The following is a 17,743-nucleotide window of genomic DNA, read 5'->3' on the forward strand; positions in this document are numbered from 1 at the left end:
AGCCGACAAACTATATTTTTGTATGTAGCACATGTTTTTATTTTTGCTGAATTTTTAAAATTAAGGGAGGGTATACCAGGGTAAAGTATTTTAAAAGCCCTAACCAGGGGATAAAACAATGTGCTGAAGCAGACCAAACTAAGGAACACTAGCCAGCTGAATACCTGGTAGGCAGATTTTTTTTTGCCCTATTTTCCTCCCCTAAAACTAAGGTGCGTCTTATACTCTGAAAAATACAGTACAACTAGGAAGTCCCTTGTACTGTCCTTAGGGATACTAGGTTTAATGAGAGATTGCATTGAAATGATACCCTGGTGAATTTTCCACCATCATTTATTTATGGAAGAACACTGCAGAAAACAGTGAACAATAATCCAGCAGAGTGAAACCCTCTGAATTTATGAGATGCTACTAGACACAAATCAAAACTGCACTTTAGAAGATCCCAACGTTGCCTCTCAGATGCAGAGGTGATGCGTGGAAGAAATCACCTGAGAAACTGTGCATGAGCCTAAACGATACTGTTGAAAAACCTGTAAACCTACCGAAGGTAAACCTGGAGTCTCCCTGGATTTTAAAGTTGACTGTTGCTTTGCTGATTTCCTTGTTCACCACTTGCTGGCCTTCACACTCAAAGGCAGAGATGGGGATCAGAGTTGGGTTAAAGGTTATTCCAGCCACCACATTGACCACAGGCCGGGCTCTATGGCAGACATAAATAGTGGTGTGAGCTATGGGGAATAACTCCAGATCCATTTCTGAGAAGTTTACACACTATAAAAAAGATGTTGAGACTCTAGAAAAAGTGCAGAGAAGAGCAACCAAGATGATTAGGGCAGTGTTTCCCAACCTTGGCAACTTGAAGGTATCTGGACTTCAACTCCCAGAATTCCCCAGCCAGCATTCGCTGGCTGGGGAATTCTGGGAGTTGAAGTCCAAATACCTTCAAGTTGCCAAGGTTGGGAAACACTGGATTAGGGGACTGGAAGCTAAAACATACATTGCAAGTACTCAGCATGGCTAGTCTAGTGAACAGAAGGACTGGGGAGACATAATAACATTGTTCTGATATTTGAAGGGCTATCAAAGAGATGAAGGGATCAATCTATTTTCAAAAGCACCTGAAAGCCAGATAAGGAATAATGGATGAAAGTTTTTTAGCTAGCAAAATATTTGTCTTTCCTGGCTGTGCATGGTCCAACTGTTTCCCTCTCACTTGTCACAATAAATTAAGGGACACCTTTAAGAATTCCTTTAATTTACAGATCAGATTTTTCTCACTCCTCATTAGAAATGCACAATTGCCTAGTGTACTTCAATACTATGAAAGGGTGCATTCACACCAATAGTTTTTACATAAAACTCTGGAAAGTTGTAAGATGGGTGAATGTTTTAAAGAACAGAAGAGAATTGAACTAAACAGAATGAGCACAGAGAAGAGCACCCAAGAGGTTAGGGATCTGGAAGATAAACCATGCAAAAACAATTTTGGGAAATACACACGTCTAGTCTAATGGACTAGGGTTGACATGATAGTCTTCCCATATTTGAGGGGATGTCACAGGAAAAGGGAGGGTCAACTTTTTTATCCAATGCAGCTGAAGGCAGAACAAGAAATAACAGCTGGAAAATTATCAAAGAGAGGTCCAACCCAGAACTAAGGAGAGGTTTCCTGACAGTGAGAACAATTAACCAGTGGAAGGCTTGCCTGCAGACGTTGTGAGTGCTTTATCACATGAGGTTTGTAAAAAGAGGCTGGACAGCCATTTATCAAGAAATATGATGGTGAACCTATGGCACAGGTGCCAAATGGAGCCATATCTGAGGGCACCCAAGGCATTGCCCTATTCAACTCCAGCATGCCATCTGATTTCCAGCCTTGCGGAAGGCTGTTTTCACCCTCCTCAGGCTTTAGGAGACTTCTCTGCAGCATCCAGAGTGCGAAAAACACCCCACTGGGCAAACCAGAAGTTTGAAAAAACAGCCCACTGGGCAAACCAGAAGTTTGAAAAAACAGCCCACTGGGCAAACTAGAAGTTTGAAAAAATAGCCCAATGGGCAAACCAGAAGTTTGAAAAAACAGCCCAATTGGCAAACTAGAAGTTTGAAGAAACAGCCCAATGGGCAAACCAGAAGTTTGAAAAAACAGCCCAATGGGCAAACCAGAAGTTTGAAAAAACAGCCCAATGGGCAAACCAGAAGTTTGAAAAAACAGCCCAATGGGCAAACCAGAAGTTTGAAAAAACAGCCCAATGGGCAAACCAGAAGTTTGAAAAAACAGCCCAATGGGCAAACCAGAAGTTTGAAAAAACAGCCCAATGGGCAAACTAGAAGTCTGTTTTTCTAAGCATCCACACATGCACTCCCATTTTTGGCACACAAGAAGAAGATTCACCATCATCGGTGTAGGGTCTCCTGCTCAAGCAGGGGCTTGGACTAGAAGACCTTCAAGGCAGGGGCTGATTGCTCCTATTGCCACTACCGATGCGCTATGTGCACATCTTCAGGTTTCTTGCATGCGTGCACATGCATCCCAGCATGTTTTTGCTTCTGCACATGCACAGGAGACAAAATCTCCCAAGGGGACATGTGCATGAATGGGATTTCGGTGAAAGTTTTGCTTCCACGCATGCACGGAAGCAAAAAAAACCGCTGAAATCTCACATGCATGTGCCTCCCCTTGCAAGATTTTGCACATGCAAAACATGCTGGGACATGCATGCACATATGAAACACACTCAAAGCTGGGCATGCAACTCAATTTTTGCTACCGGTGCGATGTCCTTTATCATTCTGGTAGGAACCCATTGCTGCTTCAAGGTCCCTTCCAAATCTGTTTCTCTATATTCAGGACAGAACCAGCCTTACCTTAGGAGCAGCACTTGTCCATCAGCCCCAACAGCCAGATCTGGGAGTCCATCTCCTGTAAGTTCTGACCCCCCATCAAGAGCTTGTCCAAAATATTGAAGCCTGTTGGGAAATATAGAAGCCTGGATGCGCTGTAAGAGGAAACACAGCAACGGCACTTAGACTTATATACAGCTTCATAGTGCTTTACAGTCAGGAGTGGCCTTCAAAAAAATTTACCAAGCGGTTCTCTGACTAGATGCTGGGTGGGCGTGGCCATGGTAGGTGTAGCCTAGCCAGCCTCCTGCACCACAGCAAAGGGAAAGTGTTTTTGCCCTCCCCAGGTTCCCGAGGTTTTCCTCAAGCCTCCCGGAGGGCAAAAACAGGTTCTGGAGGCCTGTTTTTGGCCTTCCCAAACTTCTGTTAGGCCCATTTTTTGCTCTCCCCAAGCCTCTGTGTATGCCCTGCACTTACTTGCAACCAAAACAGGCCAAATGGCGACTCCTGGGAGAGACGAGGCGTGGTGAGTGGGATTTGGGAGTTCTCCAAATTGCACAGAATCTTAGCTAGAGGTTCTCTTCAACCTCTGCGAGCCCCCAGCAGGCCACCCCTGTTTTACAGCCCTCTCTAAGTAGTTTCCAGAATCAGAATCGTGCCCCCCCCCCAATCTGGGTCCACATTTTACCAACCTAGGAACGATGGAAGGCTGAGTCAATGTTGAGCCAATAGAGATTGAACTTCTGTGGTCATCCTAAGCACTACGCCGCCATGGCTCATAGAGTAAGAAGATAAAGAGGCAGAGAGGTGAAAAGGATGCAGGCAGCTGAAGTCTCACCTGGCTAAAAACTTGGTTGAGGGATTTACTCCTCCCCTGGAAGATATACACAGCTCCTTGATTCTCATCCTCCAGTGGTGCCCCAACAGCCACATCTGTCCACAGATCCCCAGTTATCTCTCCAGCTTCTGCTATGCTGGTTCCAAAGCGGCCCAAGGGGTGATTCGGTTCCCCTTGCAATTCCATGCCACAGTAAAACGTTTCTCCCTGGGAAATGGGGGGAAGGAAGGACACGTGAATTGGGGGGGGGGGGCGGAGCATTTTCTCCAGAAGCCATTTGTGCAATCAAACCCATTGGTAGCAGTCCAGCATGTATTTCTGTTCATCTCCCCTGTGGTCCAAAATGTCAGATGGAAGCCACAATAGTGCAATGAAAGCTTCACAAGGTACATGAACAAAAAAAGGAGGATTGTTTGGCACTTCTGCAGCTTACATCTTGATGGGTTTTTTTTACCTTATCTTGCAGCCACTCTTGTGTTGCCACACAGGTGAACAGTTCTATCAGTCAGTTCAGGTCCGCAATCCTCTGTCTTTTTGATTCTCCAATAACCTGAGCTAAACACTGATTCAGGGTTCATTATAGCTAGACTCAGCCTAGCTGCTTGGAAAAAGCAGTAGAACAGGACAGGACAGGACAGGACAGAAATTATGGAATGGAACAAAACAGAATAGAAAATATGGAATGGAACGGAACGGAACAGAATGGAACGGAACGGAACAGAATGGAACAGAACAGAACACAAAAGAATAGAATTCTTTATTGGCCAAGTGTGATTGGACACACAAGGAATTTGTCTCTAATGTCTAATAAATAAGGTCCAGGAGGGAAGTGTTTTTAATAGGAAAGTGAACACAAGAACAAGGGGACACAATCTGAAGTTAGTTGGGGGAAAGATCAAAGGCAACATGAGAAAATATTATTTTACTGAAAGAGTAGTAGATCCTTGGAACAAACTTCCAGCAGACGTGGTAGATAAATCCACAGTAACTGAATTTAAACATGCCTGGGATAAACATATATCCATTGTAAGATAAAATACAGAAAGTAGTATAAGGGCAGACTAGATGGACCATGAGATCTTTTTCTGCCATCAGACTTCTATGTTTCTATGTATAAGCTCTCAGTGTACATTCAAGCAACAAGTAATAAATCATGATTATGGTAATAAAATATATCCATCATAAGTTGTAAGATACAACACTTAGTAATAGCATACTAAGTAAACAATCAACATGAATCATACTAGGATAAATAGTAAATAAATAAATTATACTAAATAAAACAATTAATATAAATCATAAGATACAAGCAACACAGTTATAGTCATAAGAAGATAAGCAATAGATAATAGAAGAAAATGGGAAGGATAATAGTAATGCAGCCCTACTAGGTAATTTGACAGTATTGTGGGAAATGGTTGTTTAGCAGAGTGATGGCATGGAAGAAAAAACTATCCTTGTGTCTAGTTGTCTTGGTGTGAGTGAATGAATGAATAATGAATGAATGAACCAGTCAGTCAATAGATCAATGACACTTTTAAAAATGGATGCAAATCCAGTTTATATTATTCTTGAAGATTCCGAGGCTGTCAATGCAACTCATTCCAAACTTAGAGAAGACAAACATATGTGTTCCACGAAGATGTTGCAGGATCTAATCTGGGTCAGTCATTGGGATTAGAGCAGTAGTGGGTTCTAAAACCCTTTACTACCAGTTCACGCGCACAAACAAAAACAAACAAACAAATACTTCTGCGCATGTGCAGAAGCATCCCAGGTGGTAGGCAGAGTCTCCCGCTGCCAGGGCTACTGGTTCTTAGAACCGGGCCAAACCGGAAGCAACCCACCCACTTCTGGACCAGAGGCTTAGCCTTCTGAGCTTTCAGACCTGTGCTGGAGAGCCCCATCCTCAGGGAATTTCTCTTTACCAGAATGTGTGCTTTGAGCTATTCTATGTGATGCCTGCTTGTATGTGGTTTGTTCATTGGGGTGTTGGTTGCCGTATTGGCTCTTGTTTCCTTGTGCTGCTAATTCCTCAGCTCCTAAGTACCCGATAAACTGGTGGTAAATCAACACTCCTGTTGACTGACAAGGGACCTGCCTTCAATAATTTCACCGGCTGTCTTTGTACCTGCTCAAGCCAACAATCTTAGTAGCTGCAAAATTGAATTACCTATAATTGCTCATTGAAATGTGAGGCTACCACTCACTTTATGTGGTTAACTTCCTCCACATCTTTCCTGTATAGTCACAGGGGTTTAGAAGACCAAGTATGGAAACTTAGAAACATAGAAGATGGACGGCAGAAAAAGACCTCATGGTCCATCTAATCTGCCCTTATATTATTTCCTGTATTTTATTTATTTATTTATTAGATTTGTACTCTGCCCCTCTCCATAGATTTTATCTTACGATGGATATATTTTTATCCCAGGCATGTTTAAATTCAGTTACTGTGGATTTACCAACCACGTCTGCTGGAAGTTTGTTCCAAGCATCTACTACTCTTTCAGTAAAATAATATTTTCTCCCGTTACTTCTAATCTTTCCCCCAACTAACCTCAGATTGTACACAATATTCCAAATGTGGTCTCACCAGCGCTCTATAGAAATCTCCCTCTTCCTGCTTGTTATACCTCTAGCTATGCAGCCGAGCATTCTATTTGCTTTCCCTACCGCCAGACTGCACTGTTCACCCATTTTGAGACTGTCAGAAATCACTACCTCTAAATCTTTCTCTTCTGAAGCTTTTGCTAACACAGAACTGCCACTGATCCCAGTGACTAATCCAGATTGAATCCTGCAACATTTCAAACGAGGGTAAAGAAAATCTAGCCTAGCCCAACCCAAGCCCCAGCCCCAGCCTCCAACCCCACCAGTCCAGGTTTTTACTTACCTTCCTTTGGCAAATGTACACCCTTCCTCCTGCAATGCCATCATAGTACATAGGTGCGCCAATCAGGATCAAGTCCGTATTCCCGTCTCTGTCCAAGTCCACAGCACACAGGGTAGCCCCAAAATAGGAGCCAATCTGGGGGGACTTTAAAATTTTCTTTTTTTAAAAAAAGTATTTCCCTAGTTTGACCAGTTTCCCTGTCCGATGCACCCCTCCCTTTCTTTCTTTCTTTATCCATTGTGTATCCCAGCAAAGCCTCCATTTCCAGAGACAGAAAAAGAAAGGAGCATTTTCCCCGACAGAGGCCTGCAGAGGCCGTTGCGGCCAAAAACAAAGCCTGAGAGGGCCGATGTGACCGGAAATGGAGCCTCAATGAGTGACATTGAACTGGCCAATCCCAACCTACCCCCCCCCACACACACACCCACACCAGCCCCCCAAGGTCAAACACAACCTTGATGTGACCCCCAATGAAATCGAGTTTGACAGCTCTGAGTTAAATCATTCCTGCAGGTCTCGAGTAGCCCATTTACCTCCTTTAAAGAAAGCTCTGACATCTGCTTCCACTCTCCCCGCCTTTGGCTGAACCAGACCACTTTGCCCACATGTTGATAACGTGGGGCTCCCACCACGAAGCTGCTCCGTCCATTGACTTGAACTTCCTGAATCGAATAACCTGGTGGGAATGCAAGCGTGAACCAAGAAGTGTTTTAAATAGGAAAGTGAACACAAGAACAAGGGGACACAATCTGAAGTTAGAAAGTGAGTTGGGGGAAAGATCAGAAACAACATGAGAAAATATTATTTTACTGAAAGAGTAGTAGATCCTTAAAACAAACTTCCAAACTGTCCAAAGTTCAATGAAACTAGCTCAGACAAACACCTAGGATTTGCACTTCCTCTTTTGCCTATAGAGCCAGCTGTGACCCCTACGTAACCCCTGTATAATTTCATAGGAATCTGACAACAGCCAATAGAATATTAAAGGACATGTTGTTACACAGGAACAGGAAGCTCAAATACAAAGCCTAAAGAACGTATTTTTAAAAAACCCTCACTTTCAACTCCATTTTGTCAGATGTATCAAAGCCACAAACCCTGATACATCATTAAACCAGGTTTCCAATCAGCCTCCATGTTTCCAATGTCTTTCTTCCAGCTTGGAACTCAACCAGATGGATATTTCTCCCAACAATTTGCATGTGACTCTTACCAAGATAAGCAGATTTCAAATCACTTGTGGTGCTGGAGATATTGATAAAAGTCGCATCACCCTGGCTGTTGTAAAGGAAGAGTCCTCCAGCCCAATCATAGCTTCCGACTGCTCCCAGGATGGGGCCACTCTAAAAAGAACCAGCAAAGCAGAGATGTTATTCCTTATTCCAGTAGTCTTGAAATTTTAGACCTGGATTCCTTGAATTATGCTGTCTGTGTTCCGGCCTAAGTTAATACACAAGATCATCTACTTTAACATCCTACCTGTTAACAACTACTTTAATTTCAACCAAAACAATACTAGGGCTATCAATAAATACAAACTAAATGTAATCCGCCCTAATCTTGATTGCAGAAAAAATTACTTCTGCAATAGAACAGTAAATGTTTGAAATACTTTACTTGATCCTGTTGTTAATTTCTCTAACCCCCATACCTTTTACCTTAAACTGTCTACTGTGGACTTTACATTTTCTTTAAGAGGTCCGTAAAGGGTCATGCATAAGTGCACCAGCATGCCTCCCGTCCATGTCCTATTGTACCAATTAGTATGTACTCATTTTATGGCCATGCTTTGCTTCTTTATATCCATATGTTTGTGCCATTTTTTCATGTGTCCAGTCTCTTTGCACTTGTAGACAATAATATAAAATGAAATAATAAAATAAAATAAAAATTAATCAACTGAAAGAAAATAAATATTTCAGATGGAGATGGTTGTCTTTCTCCATTCATAGGACACTAAGACATTTTGATTTTTCTTTTCTGTAGCCCACCATGTCTTGAACAAATCAAACATTCAAAAAATTCCATTATTCTGAATTAGCCAAAGTAAGGTACCTCTGTAAAAATCAGGAACCCCAATGTCTAATTCTGGATACTTTCCTTCCAGAAAGATTAAGACCAATACCAATGATGGTGAACCTATGGCCTTCTTTTCAGCTATTTTTGCTCTCCGCAGACTTTAGGAAATCCTCCTGAACCCTGAGGATGGTGAAAAACAGGCCAAAGAGACAATGGAAGTTTGGAAATGAACTTCCAGTTAATCCGTTGGGCCATTTTTCACTATCCCCAGACTGGGGAAGCCCAGGGATGGTGAAAAATGGCCAAATAAGCCAACTGGGAATGGATCATCCAACAATTTGTCCAAGGAAGTCCACAAGAAGTGATATTCACTTACCTTCCCTATCAGTCTGCAAATGTGAGCATGTGCATTTGCACATACTTGCGAACTTCTATGCATGCACTTTGCTTCAAAACATTCACAAATAGAATGACGATCCCTGCAGATCGCTACTACTAGTTTGCCCGAACCGGTCCAAACAGGCAGCATATCACTTCTGAAGCCCAGTAATCTTCATTTCCACAGGCCTTTAATTGTTTTCCTCTCTATTTTATGTTTCTACCTAAGTCCGACCTGCTACTTATCGGCATCTAATTTGCATTGGGGAAACCGACATGAGGGTGACTCACCTGAGTGTATAAGGCACTGAATCCTTCCTGAGACAACTCTAACTCGAAGGACTGAGAGATGTTGCTACTGCTCTGGGACTGAGTACCTGAGGAAGGAAGTTGGAAAGAGGGACAGCGTTCAGGCCCTGAGATGCTTTACTGGATCAGATAGTGGACCATGCTGGGATAGGAGAGGTCTCAGAAGAGCAGAAGAGGCCATTGAGCTGACTGAAAGAAATATTGAGCAAGCCTCTTGGTCCAACCTAATGGTTTGGGGAAGGCAATGCTGTTGGAGCAATGGCAAACCAACCAGATGGATAGTTTGTCAACTTAGTTCTGTTCCATTGATTTCTGGTCATAAATTGAGGAGTGCCTCTACTGCTGAAAGTTAGCCACAAAAGTCAGTCCTGAACTATCCTCATGGCAGCTGGATCCAGAATCTAACAATCATATTATGTCTCTCTTCGATATTTTTACTAGGGACACAATCCGTCAATTACCTTTGTTACAGTAGTGGGTTCTAAAACCCTTTACTATTGGTTTGTGTGTGCACTTGTGTGTGCAACACTTCTGGTGTCACAGGCGAGTGGTTGGAACTTTCCGCTGCTGGCGCTACCAGTTTGCACAACTAGGCCAAACCAGGAGCAACCCACTGCTGCTATGATAGTGAATTCTAACTGCCAGTTTGAGCCCCAGATCCTAGAATTAAAGCCCTACATGGCATGGGATCATATTACCTATGGGACTGTCTTCTGCCTTATGTACCCCAGTGGCCGGTTAGGTTCCACAAAGTTGAGCTTCTCCAAGTCCCGACAGCCAGGCAATGCCCTCTGGCGGGGCCTAGGGAAAAAGCCTTCTCTGTGGCAGCCCCGGCCCTCTGGAATCAACTCCCCCTGAAGATTTATACTGTCCCCACCCTCCCAGTCTTTCACAAGACCTTGAAAATGCATTTTTTGTCGACAGGCCTGGGGTCACTGAGAATTTTAAACACCTACCCTGGCTCATGAGTGAAGAATATTAGAATGAATGCGGATGCTTGTTTTTAAATATGTAGAGGTTTTTAGAATGTTATTTAAACTAGATTACTGTGCGTTTTTATTAGTGATCTTTTTAGTGTATTTAGTATTAGATTTCTTTATGTTAGTATTTGTTTATTGTGAGCCGCCCTGAGTCCCAGGAGAAGGGCGGCATAGAAATCTGATTAATAAATAAATAAATTATTTCTAGGCAAATCATCAGATGTAATACCTTCTATGGCAAAGATTTTATTCTGAAGGTTGTTCTGGATATCCTTGAGGGCATCAAAATTGTTCACAGAGAAAACATAGTCCATAGAGGGTTCAGAGGCAATAGTAATAAGTTCTTGACGAGCAGGTCCTTGTGAGAAACCAATTCCAACCTTGATGATATGCCAGAAGTGGCGAGGAGAGATAAAAACAGAAACTGTATTCAGAAAACTAACAATCATTGCCACTCTGCTCACAGTAAGGATTCTGTATGTTAGTTGTCCCTAGTTTGGTTGATAGAGTGAAATACAACAATGTAATTTCCTCTTTAAATTCAGTAACTGAATTTAAACATGCCTCGGATAAACATATATCCATCCTAAGATAAAATACAGGAAATAGTACAAGGGCAGACTAGATGGACCAGGAGGTCTTTTTCTGCTGTCAATCTTCTATGTCTCTATGTTTCTATGTTTACCATCTGTTGCTATTGGCTAGCAGCTCTATATATATCGGAACAATCAGGAAAATAGCATGTTCTGGTTTTCTTATACAGGTGGTCCCTGACTTATAAGAGAGCTTGGAATTTCCATAAGTCATAATGGTAATGGCACTTAACAATATGACTAGATTTATTTTATTTATTTATTTATTTATATTTTATTTATTTATTTATTTATTTATTAGATTTGTATGCCGCCCCTCTCCATAGACTCGGGGCGGCTCACAACAATAACAAGAACAATATAAGAACAAATCTAATAATTTAAAAAACACTAAAAACCCCATTATTAAAAACAAACACACACACAAACATTCCATGTATAAACTGTATAGGCCTGGGGGAGATGTGTCAGTTCCCCCATGCCTGACAGCAGAGATGGGTCTTAAGAACTTTACGAAAGGCAAGGAGGATGGGGGCAGTTCTAATCTCCGGGGGGAGATGGTTCCAGAGGGTCAGGGCCGCCACAGAGAAGGCTCTTCCCCTGGGTCCCGCCAAACGATATTGTTTAGTCGACGGGACCCGGAGAAGGCCAACTCTGTGGGACCTAACCGGTCGCTGGGATTCGTGCGGCAGAAGGCGGTCCCGGAGGTATTCTGGTCCGATGCCATGAAGGGCTTTATAGGTCATAACCAACACTTTGAATTGTGCCCGAAAATTGATCGGCAACCAATGCAGACCTTTATTGTAATTTTTTACTGTGGGCACAATGGCACACATTAAAAATGAAATTCCATTGCCTCCACTCCAAAGATTGTATATATCTACCCATATGCATTCATAACACACACATGCTTGAAAATGCTCCCCACCCCCGAAACCTGATTTCTGCCTTGCTAAAAACACTTTGCCAGACGCTGCATGACTGTTAGAAAATTGGTGAGCTGACTTTTCTCTTCTATGCTGCATTCCCTTTCTTATCTCACTGGAATGTCAATTAGGCCGAAGTTGGCACCTTTCCCAGAACCTAATCTGATCATTTTGCAGCAGAGAAAAAATACTCTTTGAACGCTTTGTTTCCAAATAAAGAATGTGATTTAAAGCTGAAAATAGTGGGGTTTAGCTGGTGGTTTCGCTCCAAAAGCCCAAGAACAGAACAGTATTCAAGATGGACAGTGATTAATATCGATCTATCGATCTATCGATCTATCGATCTATCGATCTATCGATCTATCGATCTATCGATCTATCGATCTATCGATCTATCGATCTATCGATCTAACTATCGATCTATCCTTATATATTAGACAAACACACACACCATATATATGATATATACATATATAGATATATATGATGCTGTTGGTATATTCGGGTTTCTTCCCGTGTAGGATTCAGAAATTTCTGGCGACGTTTCCACGAGGTCCCACTCATCATCTTCAGGCTGGTGCTTCTGTCCTTGTTCTAGGGCGAACACAAGGACAGAAGCACCAGCCTGAAGATGACGAGTGGGACCTTGTCGAAATGTCGCCAGAAATGTCTGAATCCTACACGGGAAGAAACCTGAATATACCAAGACTGTCATACCTGTACCCGTGAAAATCTATGAAAACAAATATATATCAAGTCCCAGTGGGTATGGCTAGCTGATGAGGCCAAAATAAGGCCAAAATAGATCTATCCTAGTCTCCCTTAATTTTCAAATTCAGCAAAAAAAAAAATGTGACACACACACACACACATATATTGCATATAGTATATATCTGTATATATCATATACAGTATACAATGTATATATAATATATATGGGGGTGGGGTTGTCTATATCTATAATGCTCTGCTAATATTCTCACCCCAATAGCAAAGCGGATAATGTTAGCCCTTTTTGCTTCTGGAATCACATCATGGTATTCTAGAGGATCTCCTGATTTTTCTCCATCGGTTATCACAATGAGAATTTTAGATGCATCACTGCGGGCTCCTTTTTCAGGAAGAAACATTTCACGCCTAAAAAAAAATGATCATAATAGTAACATGTTAAACCTTTATCATCTGTCTTCCCTGGCCAATTTCTGAAAAATACGATCTATACAGATGTTTATGAAGATTCTCAGTCATCCAGCTCATGGTTGCCTCAAAGGTGCTTTTTCAAGAGGCAACTGGGCTTTCTGGTTTTTCTTTGAAGACTTTTATCCGAGAGAGCTGAAGAAACCTCTTGGATGAGAAGTGAAACATAGGATAACAAAGAAGTCCAGTTGCCTTTAGAAAAAGCATCTTTGGGATGATCTACAGATGAACGTTCCATTTAAAAGGGAAGGGGGAATATTATAGAGAGATTAACAAACATTCAATACAAGTTGTTGTGATTCAGTCTGAGGCTCCTCAGGGAACGGCTGGAACTCTGCCGGCTCCATGCTCAGAGGGGGAGGATGAAGAACAGGAGGAGGAGGAGGACCAGGCAGATGGGGAAGAGGAATGTCAGGACGAGGAGGAGGGGGAACAGCCTGAGACCCCCGTGGGGGAGCTCTCCCCAGCGAGTAGCCTGGAGTCATTAGATGAGAACGCACAAGCCATCATAGATATGAGGCAGAGAAGGGCAGCACAAAGAAGGGGACAATTAGCCAGGTACTTCCATCCCTAATAGGCAACAGCTGGGTTTGGGTGTGGTTCTCCTCAGAAAGGTTGAAAAGGCAGGCCCGCCCTTCCTGTATTGTGGAGAGTTATCTTTTGGGAGTCCTGTGACCTTGCTTCGATCCTTGGCGTCTCTGATTCTGGCTTGTGGCCTCGAAGGCTGAAAACTTGGGGGAGGCGTGGGTTTTATTATCTACAGTGGTGTGTGTGCCAGCAAGAAGCCTGTTGTATTGTCTGGCCGTCGTGACTCTTCTGTGAAGCTTCACAGCATTCCAGTTTGTAAGAACAGTTTTTGTTATCTGTGTTTGTTTTCAAAGATATAAAATGACTTTGCTTTTTACCAGCGTGTCTGGATACTCTTTTTAGTTGGTGTTGACGTCTGGGGGAACCCAGACAGAACAACGATCTATAGATGTTTATGAAATTCTCAGTCATCCAGGTCATGGTTGCCTTAAAGGTGCTTTTTCAAGAAGCAATTGGACTTTCTGGTTTTTCTTTGAAGACTTTTCTCTGAGAGAGCTGAAGAAACCTCTTGGATGAGAAGTGAAACGTAGGATAACAAGAAAGTCCAGTTGCCTTTTGAAAAAGCATCTTTGGGACGATCTACAGATGAACGTTCCATTTAAAAGGGAAGGGGGAATATTATAGAGAGATTAAGAAATATTCAATACAAGTAATTTAAGAATAAAAATTAGGGATGAACATAGGTTTGCTCCATTTATCTGTTTAAAGAAACGAAATAGTGGTACCCCAAAGCTTGATAAACAAAATCAGGGTAAAAACAAATATGTCACCCAGGATAATATTGCACAATCCAATCTGGGTCGGTCACCAACTCAGATTGGATCCTGTAAAATCAGGATAGCAGTTGTGGTAATGCAATAAAACTGAGGATTTCTTTAAAAATCACAACGTTCATGGATCTTCCTTTAAATGCAAGTAAAAAAATTAGCATTCTAGGCTAAGCAGCTGAAATAAACAGCAATGTTATGTTAAATTAAGAAGAACCAAATACTTACACCACTTTCTGAATATACGTAGCAGTGTGAGTAGCTCCATGCAGCTGCCTGACTTTTTTAATCAAGGAATCCGGATTTGGGGTAGTTTTGAAAAGGAGAAAGTCAAAATGTTCTTCATATCTTCCTGAGTATTGGGACAAGCCAAACTGGAGAAAGGAAAAGAGAGAAAGAGAGAAGAAAGAAGGAAAGAATTATCATCCTTAAAAAAAAAACTATTATATTTTATTTCATAATTTATATGCCTGTCTATTTATTTGTTTGTTTGTTTGTTTGTTCGTTCATTCATTCATTCGTTCATTCATTCGGTCGGTCGGTCGGTCCAAAACATAATAAAGGTTACAGAGTACATACTCATAGTAAGTTATATCAATGAAAGAATAGAAGAAAAGATATAGGAATAGAACAAGGATATATAAAGAAATATAGGAGAGACAATAGGAAGGCACGCTGATGCACTTATGCACGCCCTTTACTGACCTCTTAGGAATTTGGAGAGGTCAACCCTGCTCTAATTCTGGGTGTTTAATGACACATTATAACATCTACATATCAGGTCAATTCAGGAGTGGGTTCCAATTTACCTCGCTGCCGGTTTGCTTCTATCCGTGCTATGTGGCTGTGCCGCATTGGCACATGTATACTTCCGCTCGTGCGCATGCACAATGCAAAAAACCCTTAATTTTTTTTTTAAAGTCAAAAACCGAACGGCAAGGCATGTGCAGTGCTGAAATCTTGACCTCCATACATGTTCAGAATAAAAAAAATAAAAATTAAAAAAGATGTTGCTGCCCACAGACCAGCATGGACTGATCTGGTTTCAATTGTGTCATTGTGACATCACAGCGGCTCATGGGAGGAATCCACCCCTGGAAAGAACCCACCCCTGGCTCAACTTGTTTTGGTAAACAGAGTTGTGGAAGTTAATAAACAGTAGGCCTCTTTCACAGGTTAGCAAGGGAGAAGAAGCAAATATGTTGCATGACAACATGAGTTTGACACCCCTGATCTATTCAATCAATCAATCAATCAATCAATCAATTTCTACAGCTGCCAATCTTATTCATTGACTCTGGGCAGCTTACAACTACACACACAGGCACACACACACACACACACGAGACCACAATTGAGCTCAAATTTCTGTTGCTATGTCAGAAATTTGTTGAGTGAGTTTTGCTCATTGTACGACCTTTCTTGAAGTGAATCACTACAGTTGTTAACTTAAATTTGTTGAGTGAGTTTTGCTCATTGTACGACCTTTCTTGAAGTGAATCACTACAGTTGTTAACTTAGTAACAAATCTGGCTTCCCCATTCACCAAATGTTGGAAGGTCGCAAAGATGATTACATGATCCCAGGGATTCTGCAACTATCACAAACATTAATCTGTTGCCAAATATCTGAATTTGGCAACAGATTCATATCTGAGTCCTCGGAGAGGGGCGGCATACAAATCCAATTAAATCAATCAATCAATCAATCAATCAATCAATAAAATAAAATAAAATAATTTTTGATCATATGACCATAGAGATGCTGCAATGACCATAGAGATGCTGCAATGACCATCTCCATAATCATAGAGATGCTGACCATAGAGATGCTTTGGAATCAACTCTTCCCTCAGAGATTCGCACCGCCCCCACCCTCCTGGCCTTTCATAAGGTTCTAAAAATGTATCTTTGCCTGCAGGTCTGGGGCTGTTGAGGGCATGAATGTGTTTGGATTTTAGTTGAATGGTTTTAATTTTTGAGGGTTTTAGGTTAGATTTTTTATTGGGTTTCTTACAATTTGTACTTTGGGATTGATTTTATTGTATAAGCCACTCTGAGTCCGCTGGAGAAGGGTGGCCTAGAAATCCAATAAATCCAATCCAATCCAATGGTCATAAGTCATTTTATTTCAGTACTACTATAATTTCAAAGTGTTGTGGTTAGCTCTGGCCCAGCTCCTGCCCCAAGGACTGTGGATGTGGGGAAGACATCCACATGCCGTAGGCTTGTTTTGCTCCCGGTGGAATCTGATGGTCTTGATCAGGCTCCTCTGATCAGGCTCCTCTGATCAAGAAGACATGAGTGACAGGGAGGAGGAGAGTGTGGCAGACAGCTCAGAAGGAGATCAATTATCTAGCTCCTCCTTGGATTCAGAACAAGAGTTAATGTTTATGTTTATGTTTATTTAGATTTGTATGCCGCCCCTCTCCGCAGATAATACAGCCACGCATGCGGAGAGCGATGCATAGGCAGCAACAACTGAGAGATTATTATCAAAGAAAATGAGGCCACCTGTGGTTGGGTGGGGCTGTGGTAATTAGTGAGGCTGCTATAAATAGCAGCCTGTGGGTTTGGCCATTGTGGAGGATTATCTGATCATTGTGTTTCGTGCCTGCCTTGCTGACTTTGACCTTGGTGTGTTGCTTTTTTCACCGCTTTGAAACTAAACCAGAGCAAAGTGTGTTTCACTTTGTGAAAGAAGAAGGACTGTGAATTACCTCACAGCTGCAAGCTAAGTATCTCAGAACTGATAAGGGATTTGTACAAATTACCAGTTTGTTTGGAGACGAGTTCTCTTTGCTATACAAAAAGAGTGCTTAGTTTATTTGAATTTTCGGCATAAAGAACATTGTTTTGAATTTTCAAACATGTGTGTGTCTGAAATTTGTATCTGTGAATTTTCGGGAGGATTCTACCAGAGAGCTCAACAGAACATAAAGTAAGTTCATTAATGAACGGCTGTAACTCAAGGACTACCTGCATTACAATCAAAATTCTAAAAACAGTTTAATGGCAGGAATTTTGGCAAAAAGTGCAAGAGGATATTAATAGAATGCTAAACATACAATGGACAATCACTAAGGAAATGGCAGTATTAGTTACAAGCAATGCGATGGGAGAATTTAGAGAAATAAAACAAGTAGCAATAGAAAGCACTCAGGTGGTAATAGTTTTGGGTTGGAAGGATGCGACAAAATGGACAATGCAAAATTGGTATAGGACCATATTCAATTTGAAATGATGGATAAAAGGATAAATTTGGATAAGGAAACTGAATTGAGACAACTGGTGGGACGGTGGGACAAGGTAAGACGATATATGATGAGTAGAATCCGAGACCAAGCTACAAGAAATAAATAGGAATCACTCTATAATATGTAAATAGATATATTGCTCTTGGGTCAAA

General features: G+C 41.7%; 1 protein-coding gene across 2 annotated transcripts in view; it reads right to left on the reverse strand.

The window, feature by feature from the left end:
- The window catches only part of LOC139153160 (integrin alpha-M-like), a 69,099-nt gene that overhangs the window by 25,681 nt on the left and 25,675 nt on the right, over positions 1-17,743 (reverse strand). For both annotated transcript variants that reach the window (XM_070726785.1, XM_070726784.1), the window contains exons 7-16: positions 14,564-14,709; positions 12,767-12,920; positions 10,494-10,644; positions 9,267-9,352; positions 7,792-7,921; positions 7,112-7,254; positions 6,579-6,722; positions 3,683-3,889; positions 2,869-2,999; positions 546-703 (exon numbers count right to left, since the gene is read on the reverse strand). In XM_070726785.1, the coding sequence (XP_070582886.1) occupies positions 546-703; positions 2,869-2,999; positions 3,683-3,889; positions 6,579-6,722; positions 7,112-7,254; positions 7,792-7,921; positions 9,267-9,352; positions 10,494-10,644; positions 12,767-12,920; positions 14,564-14,709 (1,450 nt within the window). The remainder of the gene's footprint in view (positions 1-545; positions 704-2,868; positions 3,000-3,682; positions 3,890-6,578; positions 6,723-7,111; positions 7,255-7,791; positions 7,922-9,266; positions 9,353-10,493; positions 10,645-12,766; positions 12,921-14,563; positions 14,710-17,743) is intronic.

This window comes from Erythrolamprus reginae, chromosome Z, assembly GCF_031021105.1.
Source record: "Erythrolamprus reginae isolate rEryReg1 chromosome Z, rEryReg1.hap1, whole genome shotgun sequence".
In the NCBI taxonomy this organism is placed as follows: Eukaryota; Metazoa; Chordata; class Lepidosauria; order Squamata; family Dipsadidae; genus Erythrolamprus; species Erythrolamprus reginae.